The 27114-nt window shown below is 39.5% G+C and overlaps 1 protein-coding gene across 1 annotated transcript; it reads right to left on the minus strand.

The window, feature by feature from the left end:
* Positions 1-437: 437 nt before the first annotated feature.
* Positions 438-26362, minus strand: LOC135462682 (dymeclin-like). Its single transcript, XM_064739906.1, has 16 exons — positions 26356-26362; positions 25229-25376; positions 22351-22497; positions 21355-21482; positions 19232-19325; positions 16203-16328; positions 14816-14943; positions 11035-11223; positions 10172-10353; positions 8774-8899; positions 8484-8597; positions 7636-7730; positions 6607-6716; positions 5659-5841; positions 1936-2049; positions 438-577 (listed from the first exon to the last, which is right to left on the minus strand). The coding sequence occupies exons 2-15, from the start codon at positions 25366-25368 to the stop codon at positions 2027-2029; spliced, it is 1785 nt and encodes a 594-aa protein (XP_064595976.1). The 5' UTR covers positions 25369-25376; positions 26356-26362; the 3' UTR covers positions 438-577; positions 1936-2026.
* Between the last annotated feature and the right edge of the window lie 752 nt (positions 26363-27114).

Raw genomic sequence — 27114 nt, forward strand, 5'->3', positions numbered from 1 at the left:
AATTTATACAGTGTTTGCTCAAGCGATTAGCACCAAGTTGAACACAAGGACAACAACAAGAGCTTGATGCTTAAGCCATGCTTTCAAACCTTGTTGAAATGAAAGGCAGGGAGCTCTCATTTTGAAGGTTATGTGACTGCTGAATAACCAAAAGCTAAAACAATCGTTCTCCCACAAATATTACAATAAGTACATGTAAATGCTGTAGTTTTCTTTGGAAATAGTTCAGCTAGTGTAGAGTTTACCATCCACCAACTATCACCACTTAAATCCAGTTGGCAGGAAAGTGCAGTAATGTCCCTTTAAAGAAACTCTTCATTCAAGGCCCTGTACAGGTAACAAAGTACATTTATACTCCATGGACTAGCTCTTCATTCATAGTGGAGCACAGCCTATAAAGCACAGTTATGTCCCTTTGAAGAGCTCTTCATTCATGGCTTCCTAACGAGAACAGGACAATGCGTGAAGGATTAAAGTACATAGTGGAGGCATGATACACCAGAGACCAGATGTAAGGGATGAAAAACTCCTCTGGTGAGTCCTCTTCAACATACTTGAACTTCAACTCGGGGAATTTCTAAAAAAAAAAGACAAACAAAAATGATCAGATGCTCTGAAAGCATGACATTGTACTGTTTTTTTGGCCCATTGTGTTTTATTAATTGTGAACTATGGCATACCACTGTATACTCAGTTAGCTGTACTACTCTGACCTCAGTTAACATTTGATTGGTGTTTTAAGCTATAGTACTCAATTTAGACATTAATTAAATAATATTTGTTTTGAGCTATACTCTATTTGGACAGTGTTTACGTTAAGTTAAACTCAATTTTATACTCATTTTAACTTACTCAATTTATTGGTGTTTTAAAATGAAATCAATTATAACTTTATATTAAGTTACTGGTGCTCAACACCACTTGCCTTCACCTATGGCCAACAGACTTACAAGAGGGTAAAACATTCAGTCGAAATGTCAGAGCACCAACATTAAATAAAATTTGATTTGATTTGATGTGACTGAAGTCCTTCACATGCACAATAATAGACTACTCATTCAATATATTAGTGATGTCAAATAGCCTTAAATTGGCCCAAAAAGACCCACATAGTTCAAACATTAGACATTTTATTGAGTCAAAAACCCTAATCTAAACATAGATTTAGCACCAAGGCTACCAAAGACCTTGCTTGAAGGAGACACATGAATGCAAAACTTCAGCTCAATACATTAATTACATAAACATTACATGATGATCCTAATATAGACAAGAGATGTGAAGTTTGGAACTTAGTAATTTACAGAAATTTACAGAGCTTTTTGTGATGTCACCATTAAAATGTACCTTAACATCGATTCCATAAATAAGAGGATAGGATGCGAATTCTGTAATCTGAAATTATTCCTAGGCTACCAAAGAGCTCATGTGTATAGATACAGAAAAGAGAGGTGAATTTTTAAATTAACAGAAATGAACACACATGCAGATCATCATCAGTGATACATTCTTATAGTGTTCTTGTGCTTTACATGTTCATGTATGCAAAACCAAGCTCAGCACCCCAATTTGGGCTTCCTCTCCAACAAAGCTGATATGACAGCTGTCACTGTTCGCACCACCGCAGCACGCATTTCCGCACTAACCGTTAGGACGTTAGCTAAACCATTGTTTAAACTTTACCTCCACCCCGGCCCCCCCAGAAGAAAGTCGAGAACCTTTTTTGTACTTTCATATGTTAGGCAACATCATTTACTCTGTATTAAGAAATAAGCGCTAAGAGTTAAATGTATCCTTAATGTTGATTCAGTTGTCATTAAACCTGACACAGGTAAGTTTTGATCTTGTGTTTTAAACCCTGCCTTTTCAGCCGCAGGACATTTGACACTGTAGGTCTACAAAGCTTGGTCTAACACAGCAAGAGTTGAGACTTACTTTTAATCTGTCCCTCCTAAACTGTACAGCTCCCTGCGTGATCACCTCCAGAACCTCTCCAGGAGACAACTGGTGACCATTTTGTTCAAGTTTAGAGGAGAAATACGTCAACACCTGAGAACACCAAAAATACATGTAAGTAAATACTTAAACACCTGAAAATAGCAGAAATACATATGAAGAGTAGAGGTTCAAAAAGTAGATAGACGCCATTCACTCCAAAACATTAAAATTTTTTAATGTTTTTGATACATTTTTTACACCTGCAATCCTAAAAACATGAGGTATAAACTACAGAGTTTAACTTCATTCAAAATTGAAATATATACACTAATACACTTTCAAAATGCAGAACAAACTTTGGACACAATAATATTTATTTATTTATTTGATTGGTGTTTTACGCTGTACTCAAGAATATCTCACTTATATGACAACGGCCAGCATTATGGTGGGCGGAAACCGCAGACACTATAATATGAAAATCAACCAGTGGAACTGACAGATGATTTCATAGTGTAGAAGGAAAACAGGTTTTATCAGTCAAGAAACCACAAAAGAATATTGTGCTGACAGATTTCATCTTCACCGCTCACAAATGCTGCGTTGTCTCGATACTTGCCTGGATTATACAAAACTGCATTTTCAAAGCTCGTAAGTATTCATGCTCGTTTTGTTTTTGCATGTTTGTTTTTTTTTTGTTGATGTCTCATTATCAGAAAAGAAATGAATGGGACTGATTTCCATTGTTTCTTCCATCTTTTCTTCAATTTAATGTAATTATTAAAACATATTCACTGGCCATAACAGCCAGAATAATACGGGAGGAGGGCAGCAGAGTGCCCGGAATAAACTACTGCCCTTTGGCAAGTGAAGCTGATTAAGTTTTTTCAGGTGTGAGATTTGCATGTTATGCAGGCTAAGCCATGCGTCAAAACCATGTACCAGCCATCATTCAAAATTCGCGTCTTCTTTCATATAGAGGCTTTTAATCATGACTTTTCAGGTGTGATCATGACCACCTCAACCCTGTAAAATTTGGGTTGAGATCCACAGTGTATGCAAAGCTCATTCCAAGTAAATGAATGACAGCTTGGGTAGTGAAGTGACTTCAGTCAATGCAGTTTGCTTACACTACAATCTGGACACTGTCAACCTTACAGATGTCACACAGGAACTTCATGCAACAGACACCAAACATGACACCTTATGTACAGAACACAAAAATCTAATGCATTCTCTTTTAATTTATTTGATTGGTGTGCAACACCACACTCGAGAATTTTTCACTTCTACGACAGCCATCAGGATATGGGTGGACAAAAAAACAGCATGCCCTGAGTGAATCACTGACCTTCACTGAGTACTTCAACAAATGCCTGCCTTGAAGCTGCAGCTGGATTAAAACATGCAACCTCATTGGGTCAGGGAATTTCAATCTGCAACCTCATTGGGTCAGGGAATTTCAATCCGCAACCTCATTGGGTCAGGGAATTTCAATCTGCTCTTAGTTGCAGTGAGCTAACGCTTTAGTCCCCTGACCAAGGGAGGTCCCCTTTGTCCTTAAAACGTTAAACCCCACTCACTCACTCACTCACTTAATCCTTAAAACGTTAAACTCCAAGCACTCAAGTATTGGTGATGTTCGTCTCCAGTGTCTTGACGTTAGACCAATCAATTTTGTGTTGTATATTGGCTTGTAAAGGAAGCGCAACAAAAATTTCCCTAAACTGGAAAAATAATTGCTTGAAAATCATAAATCTGTGACTGAAAACAAATGACAGGACGGTAAATTGATAACCAAGCCAAGAGTTGGCTTATGTGTCATATCCCAATTAAAGGAGAAGTAAACTTTAAAAAAAATGACACTTTAGGCTAAAAAGAGCACATTTTTTTCTATCTGGTGATGCCTACTGCATAATTTTGTGATTTTTCCTTGCCATACACGTAAAGCCTGAAAACGGCTAAGCTGGCATAAATCGCTGAGTTCATCATATCCTCCATCTTTAACACCCCGTAATTTATGCTGGGGGTGTGTTGCCTCTCAGTCAATGAGTCATTAAAACTGCCAGCTTGTTCGTGTAAACTCAGAACCTACATCTAACATCATGATCTCTCGACTGTCAAGCCGAACTGTACTGTTCACTTCCTTCTGGGAAGAAGAGTTCTACTGGAATGTACGAACTGCACTTCAGTGGTTCCGGACCACAATTCTCCTCCTAACACAGAAGACTTCAGCACTAGTTCTTAGGCAAAAATGGAGTCGCCCACAGTGGGTTTTGGCGCTGCCTTTATTCATAATTTATCAACTTGAGGTACATATTAGAATTTTTTTATGGCATGCACCTGCGAGGAAATGCATACTCTTTTCAATGGTATTTGTTTGATATTTAAATTTTCTTCTTTAACACCAGAAAAACCTAACTACTGGATCGTGATGGACACCACTCTCCAGAATAAGCTTAAACCCTCATCTATTCAGTGAGAGTGAGTGAGAGAGTGAGTGAGAGAGTGAGTGAGTGCTTGGAGTTTAGTATCATACTCAACAATTTTCCAGTCATATGATGATGAAGGAATCCTTAGGGTGCATGTAATGTGCCTCCTTGTCGCAGGACAGATTTCCACTGCTCTTTTATCTAGTGCTGCTTCACTGAGATGACTCACCGAAGGCAAGTAAGCCGCCCCACCCGAGCTATTATACTGATACGAGTCAACCAGTCATTGCAAGCGAGAAAGTTACAACAGTCTTAGGCGTGACTTGGCCCAGAATTGATCCTGAATCTACTGGTCCCGAAACGGACACTTTGGAGAGAGCGCACTTACTGTGTCTATGTTCTGTAGAATGTCCTGAAATGTTGGGTGAGACCTGAATGGTGTGAATCTACTGGTCCCGAAGTGGACACTTTGGAGAGAGCGCACTTACTGTGTCTATGTTCTGTAGAATGTCCTGAAATGTTGGGTGAGACCTGAATGGTGTGAATCTACTGGTCCCGAAGCGGACACTTTGGAGAGAGCGCACTTACTGTGTCTATGTTCTGTAGAATGTCCTGAAATGTTGGGTGAGACCTGAATGGTGTGAATCTACTGGTCCCGAAACGGACACTTTGGAGAGAGCGCACTTACTGTGTCTATGTTCTGCAGAATGTCCTGAAATGTTGGGTGAGACCTGAATGGTGTGAATCTACTGGTCCCAAAGCGGACACTTTGGAGAGAGCGCACTTACTGTGTCTATGTTCTGTAGAATGTCCTGAAATGTTGGGTGAGACCTGAATGGTGTGAATCTACTGGTCCAGAAGCGGACACTTTGGAGAGAGCGCACTTACTGTGTCTATGTTCTGTAGAATGTCCTGGAATGTTGGGTGAGACCTGAATGGTGTGAATCTACTGGTCCAGAAGCGGACACTTTGGAGAGAGCGCACTTACTGTGTCTATGTTCTGCAGAATGTCCTGAAATGTTGGGTGAGACCTGAATGGTGTGAATCTACTGGTCCCGAAGTGGACACTTTGGAGAGAGCCCACTTACTGTGTCTATGTTCTGTAGAATGTCCTGAAATGTTGGGTGAGACCTGAATGGTGTGAATCTACTGGTCCCGAAACGGACACTTTGGAGAGAGCGCACTTACTGTGTCTATGTTCTGTAGAATGTCCTGAAATGTTGGGTGAGACCTGAATGGTGTGAATCTACTGGTCCCGAAACGGACACTTTGGAGAGAGCGCACTTACTGTGTCTATGTTCTGTAGAATGTCCTGAAATGTTGGGTGAGACCTGAATGGTGTGAACAGCTCCTTCTGATACAGAAGCGTATACAGAAGATTGGGGTTGTGATGAAGTGACGAGGACAGGCATGAGTTGATAATTTCTAGCACCATTCGGATGACCTCCTCTAAAACTGCTAACTCCTGGATCTGAAAAGACAGCAAGGCTTTTTACTTGGACATGATGGCTTTAATTTGACTTGTTTAACGCCACACTCAAAAAGATTTACTTTTATACAACAGCCATCACTTTATAGAAAAACAAAGCCCCTGAGAGAAAACCACCGACCTTTCGCAAGTTACACAACAACTTTCCCTTATGTGATGTTCAGATATAAAAATTATCTTGAACAAAGGCAAGTGGTTTCAAAGAATGTTCTACTGCTTATTGTCACCAAAGCCTCACAAACATGACAAATGAGGGAGTTACAAATTTCGTTTCCACAACTGAGTTTTGAACCTGCACCTTGTGTGTCCTTGACAGGCAAGTGCCTCTAACCACAAGAACATGTAGATTGACAGAGGCATTACTTATGGATAACAATTCCTGGATTTATTGTGTTGGTGACGTTTCGATGTAGGTTCTTACATCGTTATCAAAACATATGGTTGGTTGGTGACGTTTCGATGTAGGTTCTTACATCGAAACGTCACCAACACAACAAATCCAGGAATTGTTATCCATAAGTAATGCCTCTGTCAATCTATACCATCCCAATTCCTAAATGCCTCTGAAAGAAGCCACAAGAACATGGCCCACATCCCTTGCTTATTAACAAACACCTACACACATATTTGGAGCCGCTGTTGCATGGAAACCATGGTGTGATAAATAGACAACGAGATCAGAATTACAGCACTGCTCTGAACACGAAGACCAGACTGCTGTACGAACTGCTCTTCGTTATTACTTACTGAGTCTTCGGAATCCTGTATTTCGGGGTTTTTTTGTGACATCTTGGACAGCTGACAATCGGATCTGTTCAATCAACCGTGTGTGTTTTTTACAAAGCTGAGCAAACAGACTGTTAAGAGACAGAAAAGAAATTTATTTGCTTGGTGTTTGACACCGTAATCAAGAATATTTCACTTCTACCACGGCTGACAGCATGGTGGGTGGAAATCCATAACCATCCCAAGGTGGAAGCATTTTATTAGTTTTTTGGACTAATGTAACTGATCATTAATATCTTTTTTTGAGTGAGACAATTTGCTTGATACTGACTGATTTATCTACCTGACAGCGCCACTTCAGAGTTTTTTGTGTAGTCTGATTAATATCTTACCAGAAAAACTTCAGTGTTGGCATCAAATGGCCATTACCTGCTTCTGAAGGTGCACTCTTACAGGCCAAACTTTAGGTGAAATACGGTTATCTAAATGGAGGCGGTCACGAGGTATTTTGGGCACAAAACCAAATATTCATGACAAAATCTTTCAATGCAAAACCATGTGATGATGTGAAAGGATAATACTTTTACCCACACAAACAATGTTTGTTTTATGGATGTAGTTAAATGAATAGGATAGAAAATTCATTTATTTATTTGATTTGATTAGTGGTTTACACCGTACTCAAGAATATTTCACTTGTACAACGGCAACCAGCATTATGGCGAGTGGAAACAGGGCAGGGAAACCAGAGAGAGGAAGCCAGTATGAGCTGGGCTTGAACTCACAGCGACCGCATTGGTGAGAGGCTCCTGGGTCATTACGCTGGATAGAAAACAAGGTAGAAATATCTATTGGCCTGAAAATGTCTCTGTCTAGATTTTCCTGAACAGAAATTTAATGCTTATTATGGTGCACTATCTTTATTATCTAGGAAGACTTAAAACTTTGAGTAAAATGAAGAACATATGCTAACAATGTTATGTGTAGTCAAACTTTCAAGCAAGGCACACTCACGGGAGGTAACTCTTGTCAAGGAAAGACAACTGTTACCTGACTATCCTCTGAGCCACATAAGGATGAAGGTTTCTGAAATGGGCGGACATGTTTGCCAAAGCTGCCAGACAATTGGTGTGCAGATACTTGTCCTGAAAGATAAGCACAGTTATTGTTTAGATTAGTGTGAAAAATAACTTGAGTCAGGAATGCAGGCTAGTGTGTGTTTGTGGAAATTTTAATATCAATCTTTAAATTTTGTATCTTCCTTTCCTATTTTAGCTGAAAATTGTGGTACAATAACTTACCCAGATTTTACGCTGACAAGCAATATTTTGACCTTGTTACATAAGAAACAACAACTTTTAATGTGATCTGAAATTTTGACTCCAGTCTATAAAGATTTCTACATGGATCAGGACATGATCTGCATATATATGCCGATGTATTATATACTGAGGTCATGGGGCCCAAAAAAGGGTAGATAAAAAGGGCAACAAAATCGTTCAACTGCAGGAAGTGTTTTGACAGAAAAAAATGTAATAATGGAAAATTGCAAATTTGCAAAGCTGCAAGTGTTTTGGCAGAAAAAGATATAATATCTGAAAATTGCAAACTTTGCAAAGCTGCAATATTCTGCAAGAAGCCCCTTGTTAACTGATAAAGAAGACAATCCTTAAGCAATGTGGTTCCGTAGTAATCGAGTGATTTTGGAAATTTTACAATTCTTCCCACCGGGGTGAAGGGGATCCCACCCATGACTACACGACCATGAGTAAAAATTTAAGTGAGCATGTCATAGTCATCCAGGGCTAAAAGTACCCTTTTAAGAATTATGTCACAGACAAAAAAGACAGGACAGCATAAATCTAACTCAGAGATGCCTGTTATAGCTGAGCACCTACCCTCATACGAGTCATGTTGTACTGTATAGTCCGAATCACTACCAAGATTAACAGACCCCCTAGGGTGATCTCGCTGATGACGCGCTCCTTAAACCAGGGGATTGTCTGCAATGTCTGAAAATTTAAAATTCAATACAAAAACATGTTTTTCCAGATAATTAGTGTAGGTAAAAAGTGAACCAATTTTATAACTTATTAATATTCACATGCTTCTGAAGACGCAGTGGTATTGCTGAATCATAAACTGCAATGCTATCGACATTCAGAAAAATACATTCCTGTGGACTTACAATTTCGTGGACAGATTTACTGAAGAATTCATCCTCGCTGAGCACCAGTAAGATGATTAAAGCCATGTAGATATGGTGAGAGTTTCTGTCAGGGGCGTGGTACAGGATCTTCAGTATTGGCAACACCTGAAATGACACGAGGCAACTGTAGCGAATGCAGACCAAAATAATCTTCAACACAAACGTGCGTAAAATAAAAACGGTTTAACATACACTGAAAGCAAACAGTATCCCAGGTTCCGTTTAAAGTTTAGTGTTCACTGTCCTGGAGGTCACCTTCAAAGTACATGGCGAAAAAACTGCCGAGTTCAATGTCCTCCCTAATTCTTAAGACAAGCTCTCCTTCGCTCTTTCCTTTCACATTTCATTCCTTAGTTAATTACTATACACTTCCAGGAGTTCTACTAAAATGTGGACTTGGATTTTCCTGTCAGTTTAGGTTTACTGCAACTTTGTAAATAACCACAGTAAGAAGACAATAAATGTAATTTAGGTGTCCATTAGTATTTAGTATCAGTTCTTAGCACACATGTCACGACAGCAACAATCCAAATATAAAAGAAAGCAACACTTCAAAATCACATAAGGCAACAAATCAAATACAAAAAAAATAAAAACATCTCAAATCACAAAAAGCAACAATACATCCAAAAAATGCTTCGAGCTCTCCTGTAGGAGACACAAAAATGCAAACTTTGGCTCAATACATGAAGTACACAAATCATGAATTTAGTAATTTACGGTAATTAATATGCATACAGAGCATCAGTAATGGAACATCCCTTTGTGTTACGGTCCTTTATAAAACTTCACTTCAATACATACCACATTTTTTAGATACCAACCCTAACATTCTGTTTAACTTTGATTCTAATACACAATACACCAAGAAGGAATTCAGCAATTTATGGTATTTAATATGTACAAACCAAATCAACAATGGAATATCCCCCTGTTATTATGCTCTACATCTGCTCAAACCCTGAGCTTAATACCTTCAGTAGTCTTTTTCTGATACCACCAATAACATTGCTTTCCCAGTTATTGGACACCAAAGCCGACCCTCAGGGTACGACATAAGCTATGCGTATTTGTGTAGATGTACTTTGTACAGGCGAGCTATAAATGAGGCAACACTTGAAATCACACGGGGAAAAGGCAACACATACAATTATAATTCAGGCAACATCTGACATTAAAATTAGCCACAGTTCCAATGATAAATGAGTCAACATCTATGATTACCACAGACGGAAAAACTTCAAAACATATGTGATGACCTCTATAAAACTATGTCGAAGCATCAAAAAAACAAGATCCAAATTCACACAAAGCAATCCTTGAAATTCCAAATATTGGAATGAGACTTCAAGACCAATACGCACAGGATATACTAACCAGCTGGTCTGTGTTTGTTCGTGACAGTATGAATGCCTTCATGTGGGAATTCCTATGCACCAGAAGATACAACAACAACGTTGTTTGATCATCTTTCAACATGCTGCATATTGTAGTGTAAAGCTTTGAGAAGTCTATTTTGAATGTGGCCACAGCTTGGGTCGGAAGGGTGTTCGACTGATCTGAAAATGAAATGACCCAATTTCAAAAATACATGAAACAGGATCATTTTTTTATTTATTTATTTTTTTTTGACAAAACAATTATCCTTAACTCGGAATTAATTATCTCGGAATGGGAGATATTTAAGAGTGTCCAAACAATTAGAGTTTCCAAAAACAAGATAAATTATGGTTGTGCTTTTTTCTCATCAGGATAGAATGGCCTAGACCGAAAATGTATGGTTGTATTTTGCATTGACTTATATAATTTCGTGTTTTTTTTTCAAATCCAAGTTTTTTGATAAAAATGAAAGAGAAGTAATCAAAAATCCAGAGTCTCTTATGCCTGCTTTCTTCTGCATTGAACTTTCTCTTAAATTTGAATAAAGCCCCAGCCTCAGGTTCAGAAAGTAATCTTAGACTTAAGTCAAAATTTTAAATCACTTTAAAACTGTTACTTCTATAAATGTAACAAGATCAAAATATTGCTTGACAACATAAAATTTTGGGTCTGTTATTGCACAACAAATTTCAGCTAAAATGATGGAATAGAACATATTAAGTTTATTGATTAAAATTTTAACTTAAGTCTAAGATCGTTTCATGACCCCGGGCCTGGTCTTTTCATGTAAACAGCCCATCTTTGAATTTACATATGTGAATGCAAGTAATTCCATTCATGAAAATTTTTAACTGACTGACCTTGGGAGTTTGTGAAGGAAAAGAGAGCTTCTCTGTAAGGATTATGTAAGCCTTTCTCATTTGTACAGTGGTTAGCTAAGATCAGGATAAACAGCAAGCTCTGATTGGCTAGAATAGCATCGTTGATTTCGTCTTCGGATTTCTTTTGTTTTCCACCAAACCCCAAGGTAAGAACACTCCACAGGCCACCTGTAAATGAGAAGAAATCATGGCAGATTAGGCGGAAATGTAACACAATAAAACATCAATCGCTGGAGTAATCTTATTTATTTGAATGTTTTCCTTTACACCATGCTCTAGAATAATTCATATGCCCATCACTGATGACTGCTGGGTAACATCTACCAAAGGCCACATGCCCACCATTGATCAACTGCTGGGTAACATCTACCAAAGGCCACATGCCCACCATTGATCAACTGCTGGGTAACAGCTACCAAAGGCCATATGCCCATCATTGATCCACTGCTGGGTAACAGCTACCAAAGGCCATATGCCCATCATTGATCGACTGCTGGGTAACATCTACCAAAGGCCATATGCCCACCACTGATCCACTGCTGGGTAACAGCTACAAAGCCATATGCCCACCATTGATCAACTGCTGGGTAACATCTACCAAAGGCCACATGCCCACCATTGATCAACTGCTGGGTAACAGCTACCAAAGGCCATATGCACATCATTGATCAACTGCTGGGTAACAGCTACCAAAGGCCATATGCCCATCATTGATCAACTGCTGGGTAACAGCTACCAAAGGCCATATGCCCATCATTGATCAACTGCTGGGGAACAGCTACCAAAGGCCATATGCCCACCACTGATCAACTGCTGGGGAACAGCTACCAAAGGCCATATGCCCATCATTGATTGACTGCTGGGTAACATCTACCAGAGACCATATGCCCATCACTGATCGACTGCTGGGTAACATCTACCAGAGGCCATATACCCATCACTGATCCACTACTGGGTAACATCTACCAAAGGCCATATGCCCATCACTGATCCACTGCTGGGTAACATCTACCAGAGACCATATGCCCATCACTAATCGACTGCTGGGTAACATCTACCAGAGACCATATGCCCATCACTGATCGACTGCTGGGTAACATCTACCAGAGACCATATGCCCATCACTGATCCACTGCTGGGTAACATCTACCAAAGGCCATATGCCCATCACTGATCCACTGCTGGGTAACATCTACCAGAGACCATATGCCCATCACTAATCGACTGCTGGGTAACATCTACCAGAGACCATATGCCCATCACTGATCGACTGCTGGGTAACATCTACCAGAGACCATATGCCCATCACTGATCCACTGCTGGGTAACATCTACCAGAGGCCATATGCCCATCACTGATCCACTGCTGGGTAACATCTACCAGAGGCCATATGCCCATCACTGATCCACTGCTGGGTAACATCTACCAGAGGCCATATGCCCATCACTATTGACTGCTGGGTAACAGCTACCAAAGGCCATATGCCCATCATTGATCAACTGCTGGGTAACAGCTACCAGAGGCCATATGCCCATCACTGATCGACTGCTGGGTAACATCTACCAGAGACCATATGCCCATCACTGATCGACTGCTGGGTAACAGCTACCAGAGACCATATGCCCATCACTGATCGACTGCTGGGTAACATCTACCAGAGACCATATGCCCATCACTGATCGACTGCTGGGTAACATCTACCAGAGACCATATGCCCATCACTGATCGACTGCTGGGTAACATCTACCAGAGACCATATGCCCATCACTGATCGACTGCTGGGTAACAGCTACCAGAGGCCATCTGACGACAAATATTACATCAGCCAAACATGTTTCCTTGTTCTAACCCTCAGAGCTGAGCCCCAAATGAGGCAGTAACAAGGACAATTTTTAAAGCCTTTGGTACGACCTGACCTGGGTCTTATCTCAGGTCTTTGATGTAAACGCTCTAACCATTAGGCCACCCAAGCGGTCCATTTTCAGAGAGACTGTCGTTTTGCTGAAGTACAACTAGATGTACATATAGGCATCTCAGTCATCATCTTATTCAACAAGAGCTCAGATGGTTAGCACAGCATAATGACCCGGCAGCCTCTCACCAATGCGGTCGCTGTGAGTTCAAGTCCAGCTCATGCTGGTTTCCTCTCTGGCCGTACGTGGGAAGGTCCTTCAGTAACCTGTGGATGGTCGTGGGCTTCCCCAAGCCCGGTTTCCACCCACCATAATGCTGGCTGCTGTTCTATAAGTGAAATATTCTTGAGTACAGCATAAAACATCAATGAAATAAATAAACAAATACTCAACAAGATGTGCTCTGTCATACAATATATCTGCCCTAAAAACAATGGGGTGATGAATCATTGTTATTTTCTCCAGAAGTACATCATCAACACTTCCAATAATGTCTACAAGCACCTTTCTAACACCACCAGAGCTCCCCCACCCCCCAAAAACTGTATCATACAAAGTCAATGTCGATGCTTGCGTAGTGTAATAAAAAAAAATAAGGATTATGAGAAACCAGCGCCCATGAAGTTGTTGATTAAAGTTTTAACACGCTGCCTCTTTTTAACATGTATACCATTAAATATGTTGATTTATATACACATTAAAGTGCTACTTCAGTGCCAAGAGAAAACAGGCAGAAATGCCTAAATGACATGAAAGATATCCTATGGAATATAGCTATAGCACCACGCTTCACACAAAATTCTGCAGTTTCCTTAAAATTTCCCTGATGTGACGTGATCATTTTCCTTATCCCGCATCAGACATAATACTCCGCTTTTCACTGGACAACAACAGTCACATGGGGTACAGATATATTCTCAAATCCTGCCGTCAACATCCAATGTGTCTTTTGAGTAGGTTATCTCCCTTTGTTGTGGTCAAACAATGGTCACATTGCTGATGGGATTCACCCATACATCGGTCTTCTGCACTGAATTGATGAGTCTTTGCAGGAGAATTTTTTTTTACATGGTGACTCATTGATAGGATATGCAAATATATGGTGTCAATAATCCTCACATGGTGACTCATTGATAGGATATGCAAATATATGGTGTCAATAATCCTCACATGGTGACCCAGTGATAGGATAGGCAAATATATGGTGTCAATAATCCTCACATGGTGACTCAGTGATAGGATATGCAAATATATGGTGTCAATAATCCTCACATGGTGACTCAGTGATAGGATAGGCAAATATATGGTGTCAATAATCCTCACATGGTGACCCAGTGATAGGATAGGCAAATATATGGTGTCAATAATCCTCACATGGTGACTCAGTGATAGGATAGGCAAATATATGGTGTCAATAATCCTCCTCACAAAACTACGAGGATTATTGACACCATGTATTTGAATATCCTATCAATAGGGTAACCATGAAGCTAATATTTTGTGACGCTGAATCAGGCAGATAATAGATGAAGTAAGGCAGATATGCTGGAATGATGTCATGCGCATTCGCAAATACGATGTCACTTGTTGCTATAAGTCAATGATGGGTGACGTCAAGTGTTCTTGCATAAATCAGGAAAAACTGGGAATGACAGAAAACTTCTGTTTCCGTATTATACTCCTAAACTAAAAATAGCGACTTCAATACATTGTAGTTTTTACAGTTAAAAAAAAGCAATGTCGACTAACTCAATCCTTATCACTTTACCTTGCTTTTAGGACGGACAAGTCTTGATGCTACACTAGCTCTTTAAGTTAAAAACAAATAAAGAAGGGAGATAACTCACTGGCTACTGCAGCCGTAACTCTATAGAGACCACTCTCTTCACTGGATTTAAATAGTTCTGCGGGACATTTCTGCTGCTCTATGAAGTTCCTCAACAACGCCTTCATGAAAACACAGGCATGGATGGAACTGAAAGAGGTAAAGAAAAACAAAAAAATTGTCAGCATCAGCAGAGATGACAGACAGTGGTGAATGCCAACAGTTGACATACACCTTACAGCGCATGTACAACTTTCTGGGTTTGATTTACTTCACCGCCACCACATGCAAAGATTGTCCGAACACCACCTCATCACGGCGATTAGGCAGGCAATGACTTCAGAAAACAATAACACTCTGTCTCAAAATCTGCTTCTATTAATGAAAATTTACGTTTTCTATATGTAAAGTGCAACATGATTATGAAAGACACTTGAAACAGTTTCAATAAAATATGCTGATCATGGGTCCCTGTGTGGACATCAGTGGTGAGGTGAAGCCAAAACAAGCCTAAGAGCATCACACATGCTTTAAAGGTCAAGCTTGTCTAGTGGTGGCAGTGATGTAAAATAAGCGTAGACAGTAGCACATGTGCTGTAAGGAGTGTGTACAGCTGACACTCTTGGAACCTCAAGATACAACTGCCATGGAGAATGGTATAAAAGACAAGGCCACCAGACTTGATTTTATGATATAAATACACAAAACTGTCCTGTTTCAAACTCTTCCTAGTCTCATAGTTCTTCATGAAACTGTTGTTTACATAGAACTAGTGGCAAAAAATTTATGGATAAGCAGCGTCAATTTTTAACAGATTTTACGTTTGTCAACATTCAGTAAAAAATGATTTTCATTGCTCACCTCAATGTCAAGAGGACATGAATTCTCCATGCTAATCAAAAAATCTAGAGTTACAAACCTGAACAAAAAGGCAACTGATGTACATGTAGTTTTGTCTACACATCTATCAGAATTATTCACAAACAAGATCTTTTGTGTCTAAAGTCCAAATCATTTTTGTACCAATAACAACCTTATGTAAATCTTTGTAAATGTGACCTATGAAAGACAACAATGTCTGATTTATGTCTTGTTTTCGACCAATCAAATTTCCCAAATTTCAACTTTCCCCACGCGAATTCAAGTCTGCCAGTTGCCCGTTTTGAATCAGTGGGTCTGAACTATTAGAAAGTTCCAACCCATCAGCGGCACTCACTCATGAATGCAATATCTGCTCTCATGCCATTTCAAAGAACAGAATTTGATAGGAGTTATCTCCCTTTTGCTATCCATTTCTTTGGGAAGGTCGGCTTCAGCATTTTCTTATGCACTGGCATTTCCCACACAGACATAGCTGCAACCATTATTTACATCTCCTTAAAAATGTGCGACAAAGAAATGCTGATCACCATTTTCCCTCCATCATGAACCTGTACACTGAGAATCGGACTGCTGGCTGTGGTTGAAACATCTGAATGGAGAGCAGCACAATCAGGGTGTTCAATGCCTCTACGTGGAGAGCATAGGTACAGCTCCTATCAACACAGCAATGACAAAACATGAATAAAAAATATATATACATGTGTTAAAAAATGCTCAGTAAATTATTATTTATTTATCTGATTTGTGATTTACGCCGTACTCAAGAATATTTCACTTATACCATGGCGACCAGCATTATGGTGGGAGAAAACCGGGCAGAGCAAGGGGAAAACCCCAAAACATCTGCAGGTTGCTGATAGACCTTTCCAAATACAGCTGGAGAGGAAGCCAACATGAGCTGGACTTGAACTCACAGCAACCGAATTGGTGGGAGGCTCCTCGGTCATTGCACCTAAAAAATATTTCATCTATACAACAGTGGTAAGCATTATCGTGACAGGAAATCAGGTAAAGCCTAAACCTATAACAATAGAAAGGTTGCCACCCGGCTCTTCCAGAGTACGACAATGACAACCAGAGAGAAAAGCAGCACAGTCTGAACTCACAGCACACTAAGTGAATATGTTACACTGTTATTGTGAGATGTGGGAATTGTTATTTATCAATTATCCAAATTATATCACATTCACACATAACACAAAGCAACAGAAACAGTCAGGAAGAATATGTGATTTCCCAGATTGAACTGCCTTTATGTATCACAATAGGGTTAAATCCTGAAGTCATTACCATCTCAGATTGAACTGCCTTTATGTATCACAATAAGGTTAAATCCTGAAGTCATTACCATCTCAGACTGAACTGCCTTTATGTATCACAATAGGGTTAAATCCTGAAGTCATTACCATCTCAGACTGAACTGCCTTTATGTATCACAATAGGGTTAAATCCTGAAGTCATTACTATTTAAAAAAAAACAACATAAAAATGATGCCAAAATTGGGTAAAAGAGCATGAAAACTTATTATCAATGATGGTCTTTAATATTTTTTCTTTCAGGAGAGTACGGTATTTGAGATATATTTTGGTATGCTGCTTAATCGAGACCACCACTTTGTATATCACGGCTCTGCATTATAATGTTCTAAATAATGCATGTATAAATAATTTATTTGAATGCCAATTTGTTGTTTATATACAAACACATGTATTTGATCTGAATAATGATAACATTTATGGATATATCAAAAATATAAATCTTAAAATCCAGGTTCAACGCATATGTTAGCTGTAAAGACCAAATTCTGGGGCAAATGTATTTATTTAACATGTTTCACATCCTTATTTATAGCATTATTACACAAAGACAATGTTGCATATATCAAAAGTTGGTCCCAAATACCCACCCTCCAAAAATTATTCTCAGTGTCCTTTTCCCTATAACGAAAAATTGGAAAAATACTGAAGACCAAATTTATAACTAACTTTTTGCACCCTTTCATCTGAATTTTATGTAATTTTTATGTTTTCTCCACTGTGAAACAAAAACAGTTCACAATGAATCAGACATCAGGTAACACTTCACAGTACAGATCCTGATTTCAGTCCAGAAAAAAATTCTGAGCTGCATAAAATCTCAAAACTTCTAACTGTTTAAAAGAATAATGTAAACTCGAGAGAGAGAGAAAGAGTTACACGCAATGTTTCAAAGCCAAGCAAAATGTTTGTAAGCTAAGCAAAATGTTTATAAGCCAAGCAAAATGTTTATAAGCTAAGCAAAATGTTTATCAGCCAAGCAAAATGTTTATAAGCTAAGCAAAATGTTTATCAGCCAAGCAAAATGTTTGTAAGCTAAGCAAAATGTTTATAAGCCAAGCAAAATGTTTATAAGCTAAGCAAAATGTTTATCAGCCAAGCAAAATGTTTATAAGGAGGGGGCAAAACGTTTACACATAGCTTACAATGTTTTGTCATTCACTCAATGATAAGAACCCTAAATAAAAATGATGACCTGAAACTGAGCAGCTTCCAGGTCATCACAAAGATCATTTGAATAATTTACATATATTTATAATTTCAGACACATAACTGAATTTTTTTTGTAATTCATCTACTTCCATGTTGTGGTACAATGTTTCTGAATGGAACTTAAGACATTTCACACCTGTAAATCACATGGGATGACCCAAATTTTTGATGAAGGCATCACTGAAGAGTTTAATATATCACACAATTTGACCTGTTTAGAGAGCATGTTTACAAGGAGTGGGCGAAATTTTTACTCTGAAGTGAGCAAAATGTTTAACAAGGACAGAGAAAGGGTTTGCATTTATTTATTTATTTCATTGGTATTTTATGCTGTACCCAAGAATATTTCACTTACACAACCACAGAAAGCATTAAGGTAGGAGGAAACCGGGCAGAGCCCAAGGGAAACCCTCAACCATCCGCAGGTTGCTGGCAGGCCTTCTCATGTCTGGCCAGAGTGGGACTCAACGTTCATAAGGAGAGAGCAAAGTGTTTACACGAAGAGAGATAACTGTTTATAAGCAGAGAGCAAAGTGTTTACAAGAAGAGAGCAAAGTGTTTACAAGAAGACACCTAGAGTAACAAGGGCAAATTATTATTTTTTTTTTTTTTGATTGGTGTTTTACGCCGTACTCAAGAATATTTCACTTATACGATGGCGGCCAGCATTATGGTGGGTGGAAACCGGGCACAGCCCGGGGGAAACCCACGACCATCCGCAGGTTGCTGGCAGACCTTCCCACTTACGGCCGGAGAGGAAGCCAGCATGAGCTGGACTTGAACTCACAGCGACCGCATTGGTGAGAGGCTCCTGGGTCATTACGCTGCGCTAGCGCGCTAACTGACTGAGCCACGGAGGCCCCTACAAGGGCAAATTAGTGGGAGAGATTTTAACAGTTGTTGGAATACCATCCACTATTAATGTGAATGAGAGATTCATTGTAAATAAACGTTTTCTGCAATGATCCTTTACCACAGTTTTTGGCTGGCTTTAAAATTTACAGATGGTTTCGAAAAAAATACTCACACTACAGGGACATCCACCAGGAGCTCAACAAGGGAGGTAATCAACTCTTCTGACGTCCCAGTATGTTGCTCAGATGGTGTACTGCCTGTTTTATCTGTAAATAAGTGCATGTGATGTGTCATGACTAGGCTCTAAGTAATGCTCTGACAACTTAGGCTCTAAGTGATGCTCTGACAACTTAGGCTCTAAGTGATGCTCTGACAATTTGGCTCTACGTAATGATCTGACAACTTAGGCTTTAAGTGATGCTCTGACAACTTAGGCTCTAAGTAATGCTCTCACAACTTGGCTCTAAGTAATGCTCTCACAACTTAGGCTCTAAGTGATGCTCTCACAACTTAGGCTCTAAGTGATGCTCTGACAACTTGGCTCTAAGTGATGCTCTGACTACTTAGGCTCTAAGTGATGCTCTGACAACTTAGGCTCTAAGTGATGCTCTCACAACTTAGGCTCTAAGTAATGCTCTCACAACTTAGGCTCTAAGTAATGCTCTCACAACTTGGGCTCTAAGTGATGCTCTGACTACTTAGGCTCTAAGTGATGCTCTCACAACTTAGGCTCTAAGTGATGCTCTGACAACTTAGGCTCTAAGTGATGCTCTGACAATTTGGGTCTAAGTAATGCTCTGACAACTTAGGCTCTAAGTGATGCTCTGACAACTCAGGCTCAAAGTGATGCTCTGACAACTTAGGCTCTAAGTGATGCTCTCACAACTTAGGCTCTTAGTGATGCTCTGACAACTTAGGCTCTAAGTGATGTTCTGACAACTTGGCTCTAAGTGATGCTCTGACAACTTAGGCTCTAAGTAATGCTCTAACAACTTCCCCCACCACAGGTTTAGCCAAGAAGGTGTCTCAGTGTCTCTGAGATACTCTATTGTGACAAAATTAACATGGGAGAGATGAAGAAAAAAAAAAGGAGAAAAACTGGAAATGAGACACTCGGATTTCAAATTTCAGCTAAAATCTATGCTCTCCAAATTATTTACAGTCTGTTTCACAACATGATTTCAAGATAAAGACTAAAATTGTAATCCACATTAAATTCTTAAACATTCGAATGAAATTTTTTTCTGCTGATTCTATGCTGTAGTAGTACAATTTCAGCATCCAGCTTTAATACTCTGTTTTGCAGACAAACATTAGACTTGTGCCCAACCAGGTTTGGTGAAACAGATTTTTTGATTTTTTTTTTTCATTGGTGTTTTACGCCGTACTCAAGAATATTTCACTTATACGACGGCGGGCAGCATTATGGTGGGTGGAAACCGGGCAGAGCCCGGGGGAAACCCACGACCATCCGCAGGTTGCTGGCAGACCTTCTCACGTACGGCCGGAGAGTAAGCCAGCTTTAACCGACTGAGCCACGGAGGCCCCTGGTGAAACAGACGTAGAAGGAATGAATGAACGCTTGGGAGTTTATGTCGTACTTAACAATTTTTCACTCATATGACGACGAAGAGCGTGTGTACATATAATGTGTCTTCTTGTGGCAAGGTGATTCCATGCCACTTAAGTGCTGCCACCACTGAAGTATCATGCCAAAGACACTGGACATGACACCCCACCCAGTCAGATTATACAGACAAAAGGCCTACCAGTCCTGTTTCCTTGCTCTAACCTCTCAGTACTGAGTGTCAAGCGAGGCAACAATTAGTACAATTAAACAATTAAAAGTCTTTTTAAAAAAGTCTTTTTGGTATGACCGGACTTTCCCGACTTCAAGGTGGACGCTCTATTCATTAGGCCACCCCAGTGAAGGAAGACTGAGCAGATTGCTATTGTCAGATCACACAAGTATTACATCTAGATACAAAGGCACCTGCCTGGTACATATTTTTAAACATTTCTTTTCTTTACAACAAATTAATGCAATTCACAGGCTAGACAAATTGAAAGTCTGGAGTAGATCACCAACAGGGTGACTAGAAAAGAAATGCAGTTACTTTCAAAGTATTTTCCTAGCAGATATACTACATTTACTTACATACTTACATCTATGTCAAACAACTGAAGTTTCAATATTTATAAACAGAAATCCCTATGCCATAGACTATGACCATAATGACAGTGAACCTGTCCCATAGCATCTAACAAAGGGAGACAATCCATGAGGTACTGTACCAGTTGGCTGATGTGCCTTGACATCAAATTGCTGAAGTAACAATTCCTCACTGAGATGTTCCACGAAGTATTTACAGACACAGCGGATGATGAACAAGGCGTTGTAGGTCTGCCAGGTAAATATGTTACTGCAAAAAGAAAAGATAGATCACTGATTTAACAGAATTAAAAAACGGATGCTATGGTTATAGAAACTATGGTGCTAGGGGTGTGAAATTTGCACTTATTTAAGTATTTAAATAAAAAGTTATAATGAAAACCCAACTGGGGTCAACTGACACGAGGCTAGATTTCAGCAGTTACATGTGTCTATTTGTTAACTATCACCCTGTTGTCACTGCTCTGGTTTTCCCCTCTACGCTGAAAGTCTTTTATATTAAATAATCTACGTGGAAGGCATCTCAATCTGTATCATTTATTAAGACAGCTTCAATACAAACAGACAGACTATGACACTGTTAAAGGGATGCAATCCAAAATTCTCCCTGAAGGAAATACATGGGATTACGTTACATACATGTAGAGTATCAGTCAGGCTACAGCCTAACAACTGTCTGGCACTAGCTCACTATGGGTACAGCTGTTTCAGGGTGCAGTTGTTCACAACTGTTTTGAAACTTTGAGCCAGGCCATCAATTCTGTACTTTGCACAAAAACAATTATATAACAGTATATTAAATAGGAACTAAAACATCTGCTGCTATATTTTGACTTTGGACAACATAATATTTCCTGTTGAGTTTGGCCTAAATTTCAAATTTCAAATGTGACTTAATACTGGTATTAGCTAATACACTTTCGAACAACTGGGCCCCAGCAAGTTTCTAGTACGTGAATGCCATAGGTGCACCACAGGTGAACCACTACCAGATTCGCTGCATTATATTATATGTTGCAGAGCATTTTGATGCAACTGCTCTAGTGTGACAAGTTTACACATATATGTTGTAACAAATCTGGATTCACATGTAACTGAAATTTCAAAGAGAAACTTACTCTTCTAGCTGTGCCGAGGCTTTTAACTCTGTTGACCGAACCAGAAATGTGCGAATCAAGGAGTTGAAGTTTCCCGTTTTACAGTTGTTGATGGCAAAGCTTTTACAGATGACTAAAGTCGCTTCCTCTAATAACCTGGAATCAGCGCTGTAAAAATAATAATGAAAATAAATCAATTATTTATTTATTCAGAGGAATTTTATTTGTGTATATCATCTTTTGTTGACTGTTGTTAAACCCCTCATTCTCAGTGGAGTTTTACAGCACTCTTAAATAATTAAAGAGAGCCCCTCCAGTGTCAAGACCTGTATGTCTTAATAGCAAGGTTAAAGATAGTCTGAGCTGTTCTACTAAATTTATAGTATAATTTTAATTTCAAAAAAACTGTTGTGGTTAGTTTTAGAGAATAGTATGGATAGCAAAGTTTCCTGCTGTTTCCAATGACAGCCGTGACATCATGTAAGAACACTTGACCACACCCAATGATGACGTGCGGCCACAAATGATATCGTTCTTTCAAACGCTACAGACATCATTCCAGCATAAATGCCTTACCTGATTCACCGTCCCATAAGGGATATTATTATACCTCATTAGGTTATTCTCCGTTTCCATTGGTCAAGAGACGGTCACATGATATTCCGCAAAACATGATGTACAATGATCAAGCGCCCAAGGAATGCAACGTTACGTATTATCCCACATTCACGAGGCAATATCTAACGATCTCAGGCTAATATCCACTGATCACATGAATTTATTCCAGAGCAGTTATCTCCCTTTGAAAGCTCTTTTATGTAAGGTAAACAACCGGACGGTGGTTATAGCTTCGTGATCGACATACAAATTCGGCAATTTTAAGTACAATATGAAAAGGCACTGTTTTTTACGGTGTAATAAAACATATGGGACATCAAGACTTGTCAGCTGTCTACAAGTGATATTTAACCCGGCTTCACCCATCGCTTCTCTTGAGCTGACAATTCATGATGTCCCACAGCATGCACTTTCTGCATATTACTGCATCACATCAGCAAAATTTTACAGAAAATTTCAGTTGTTGAGGTTAAATAGTGTTATTCATCATAAATCTTTCTGAACCAAACAGAATCCTTCATATCATTTTCATATTTGTGCCTGGTTTCTCTTAGTACTTAAGTGGCACTTACAATATGATGACAATCAGAAATGACACGTCAAAGGGAAAACCACTGGTCACACACTGCCTCATATGTAACATCTAGTGCTACAGCAGACCAAAAATGAAAAAACTAGGGTGGTTGTGTAGCACAAAACTGATCAATTATTGAGATTTTAAGCCAGTGTGATTCTGCCAACTATAAAATAGCCATCCATGAGCATTTCAACTGCGGATGTGAGTCAAGTACATGTATGACTTTCTTCACCATTTATTTATTTATTTGATTGGTGTTTTACGCGGGAACTCAATATTTCACTTATACGATGGCGGCCAACATCATGGTGGGAAGAAACCGAAAAATCGAAGAAGAATCGAAGAAGAAAATCGAAATATTTCGATTCTCATACATTTTTAAGAACCTCGGTTCCTACGGTTGACCTCCACCCCACACCACAACAAGTACCTAGCCTGAAAATTCAGTCCCAGGATGGCTTTTGTTTACTGATATGTGGACACATCCCGGATGACATGTAGGCTACATGTACATCTGATCATCACACTGTATCATAACTACCCCAGGCCATCATTAAAAAGTTGTTTGTTGCGGTAAAAAACCCTGTTTTTTGAAGTTGGGTTGGTCGGTCTGCATTTTTTTTTTTTAAAGTAAATTGAAAGTAATTCCCGGCCCGCATAATGTGAATTATCGCGGGTCCAATTTTCGTCACCTGATTCAGGGCATGCATTTCCGATTTTAAATGCTTTTAAAAACTTTGTTGTTTTCATAATCAAGTTCTTTCACACTGAAGTCAAATATTCCTTCTTGATTCTGGATTCAACATTAAATTTTAGTAAATTTACGGACTTTAAACCTAAACAACTGAAGTTGAAAGGCATACAGAGCTTTCGCCGAAGGGAAGGGTCTTTTTTTTTTTTTTTTCTTTTTTTTTTGACGCAAAGGGCACTTCGAGGGCACGGCAGCGTCCGCTAATCGGACGCTGAGAAGGGCTGGATTAGGCCCTGTGCATATGCATATAAATACTGACATCTGGTTTTGGGATAACACTTTAACTCATTTGTTTGGGACATCTACAGTGATCAAACCCTCCACATTCCAGACATGAGTTACCGAATGTTGACAGACAAAATCCCAAACTCAACAAATCTATATTTATTGCATTTCTTATCGACTAATCAAAATTTACATACAGTAACATGTATGGTATAATGTCTAATGGCAAAATATTATTGGCAAAATATTATTGGCATAATATGACTGTATAGCATTTATTTATTTATTTGATTGGTGTTTTACGCCGCACTCAAGAACATTTCACTTATACAACAGCGGGTCAGCATTATGGTGGGTGGAAACTGGGGACAGCCCGGGGGAAACCCATAACCATCCGCAGGTTGCTGGTAGACCTTCCCATGTACGGCCAGAGAGGAAGCTAGCATGAGCTGGACTTGAACTCACAGCCACCGCATTGGTGAGAGGCTTCTGGGTCATTGCGCTGCGCTCGGGCTCTAACCAACTGAGTCACGTAGGCCCCTCAAGTGTATGGCATCGTCATATGACTGGAATCAAGCCCCTGTGGGTTAGGTTGACGCGTAACAACTAGCTTGTTGTAGCGATTAATATCAAGAAGATGCCAATCAGGATCGTGGAAAAGATGAATATTCTACCACCTGGGTGTTTGCAGCAGACAATATCCAAACCACCATTACCCACACACTTACCTGTTCATTGGCGTCAGGAAGGAGAAAGACAAGAGCTGGTTCCAGAAAGGGTCCATGGGATCAATGGGCTCTGTTCCTGAGAGGCGGCGTAACGGCTCATTGTTTGACAGTTCACTTATACTACTGCACACGGCCCCCATCTTTAGACCTGTATCACAAGAAACAAGACTCTGTTAAGGTAGCTTCCTACAAGTAAACTGAAACACTTATTTCTGTGCTTAGGCATATCACTAAACTGATATACATCAGATGCAGAAATGCCCAGCATGTAGAGGACAACACACAGATATCTGAGGAGTGCAGGGTTAATCAATGCTTGCATGGATGGACTCTCCGCAGATGGCTATTTCTCTTTATGCTGGGTTAGCACAGTAATATAGCCACAGAGGCAACCATTGGTAATGCATACACGCCAAGTCCAATAAGTCCTTTTTTATGCGATGTCTGCAGTTCAAAACAGCTATCAACTGTGGCTTTTACCTTTCAGCTCTCCCGCACAGGCAACATCCCTGGTACATTCCACTCAGTACAAACCAAGGAGTTGAAATACCCACCTGGGGCTATATAGCTCGACCAACCCCAATAGACTTTTAGTTACAAATGACAGTTTAAAGCGACCAGCTGTACTGACAGCCTCGACAAATTTGACAAGGGCAGGTAACTGCATCAAGTTTTTAAATAGAGTGCACTCTGATGTTGGTTTGGGGCCATCCTTGCTAAACCTAACGTCAAAGCAATCTCGGAATACATTAAGCTTATCTACCTAGATATAACATATCTTTCTTTAACAATAAGCAAAGTAGGACAACACAGCGCAAGATCTTACATGGTTAGATTGATATTCTGATTGACGACGAGACACTTGAGTTAGCAACCATTAAACTTTCACACTTCAAGTGAAGTCACACCTTAAATTCAACCGAAACAACAACAACGGCGTGTAACTGAGTGACGCATTGGTAAACCGCTCAAACAACTTTGGGTCCGTATCAACAACAACGACAACACACAACTTCGCTCTTTTCTAACATGTAAGATTTCAAATACCTCATCTCCCTACTCTCAAATTAGATTTCTCTTTTTTGTTTCCATTAGAATCGAAAAAATTCCAAGAGATTAAAACTTACGTTTTCTTTTCGGGTGACAGAGACGGAGGAAACACGTCGCACGCATGCGTACTGTTTGCTATCCACAACAAAAATGAAATTGTCACCCTAGAGTTAACTCCCTTGATTCACTTGTCCGGTGGCTGTTCCAACAACTTTAGTGCTCGGAACGTCCCTCATCAGTGCCCAAATCCGCTCATACCTTATTTTTTGAAAACCCGAAACGTGCATCAGAGGGAGTTGCTCTTGTTTTACATTTCATGGCCTAACCTTATGTATTTGAATCAATACTGTGAGAAGTAGAGAAGTTTGTCTATGTAGTAGGCCTAGATCTTCATGGTAGAAAGGTTTTCTCCGCGGTGTAAAGGTTTTCTTCCACCGCGGAGAAAACGTTATCACTGTTTTTCAAAGTTTATAGTTGTATTGATCAATTTTCTTTAAAATGATTGTTTCTGCGTCGATTTGCCTTTGTAAAATTCCGTATGGCATTAACAGGCTACCATAATTGTGGGCTACATGTAGGCCTATATATTTGAATTCAAGTTTTACTTTCTTCGTCCAGTTGGCGGGAAAATGTTCAATGTTATTTATTAAATAACCATATTTATACATAAATGGTGTCTTGTTGTAGGCCTTTGTGGCCTGGTGGTTAGGATACTAGCACAGCTCAGTATAATTAAAGATCAACAGGACAGAGAGTAAAACCATAGCAGCGACGGCAGTGTGAGAGCTGGCAAATGGTCACACTTAACCGGTGAAATACGCCTTCTTCTCAGTTTA

This window comes from Liolophura sinensis, chromosome 2, assembly GCF_032854445.1.
Source record: "Liolophura sinensis isolate JHLJ2023 chromosome 2, CUHK_Ljap_v2, whole genome shotgun sequence".
In the NCBI taxonomy this organism is placed as follows: Eukaryota; Metazoa; Mollusca; class Polyplacophora; order Chitonida; family Chitonidae; genus Liolophura; species Liolophura sinensis.

Bases quoted from the DNA above. Each gene is read 5' to 3' on its own strand.
- LOC135462682 (XM_064739906.1), bottom strand. From the start codon at position 25,368: ATGGGGGCCGTGTGCAGTAGTATAAGTGAACTGTCAAACAATGAGCCG. The intron at 11,224-14,815 runs GTGAGTTATCTC...TCTCATTTACAG, and splicing joins AGTTACGGCTGCAGTAGCCA to GTGGCCTGTGGAGTGTTCTT. The intron at 7,731-8,483 runs GTAGGTGCTCAG...CTTATCTTTCAG, and splicing joins ACAACATGACTCGTATGAGG to GACAAGTATCTGCACACCAA.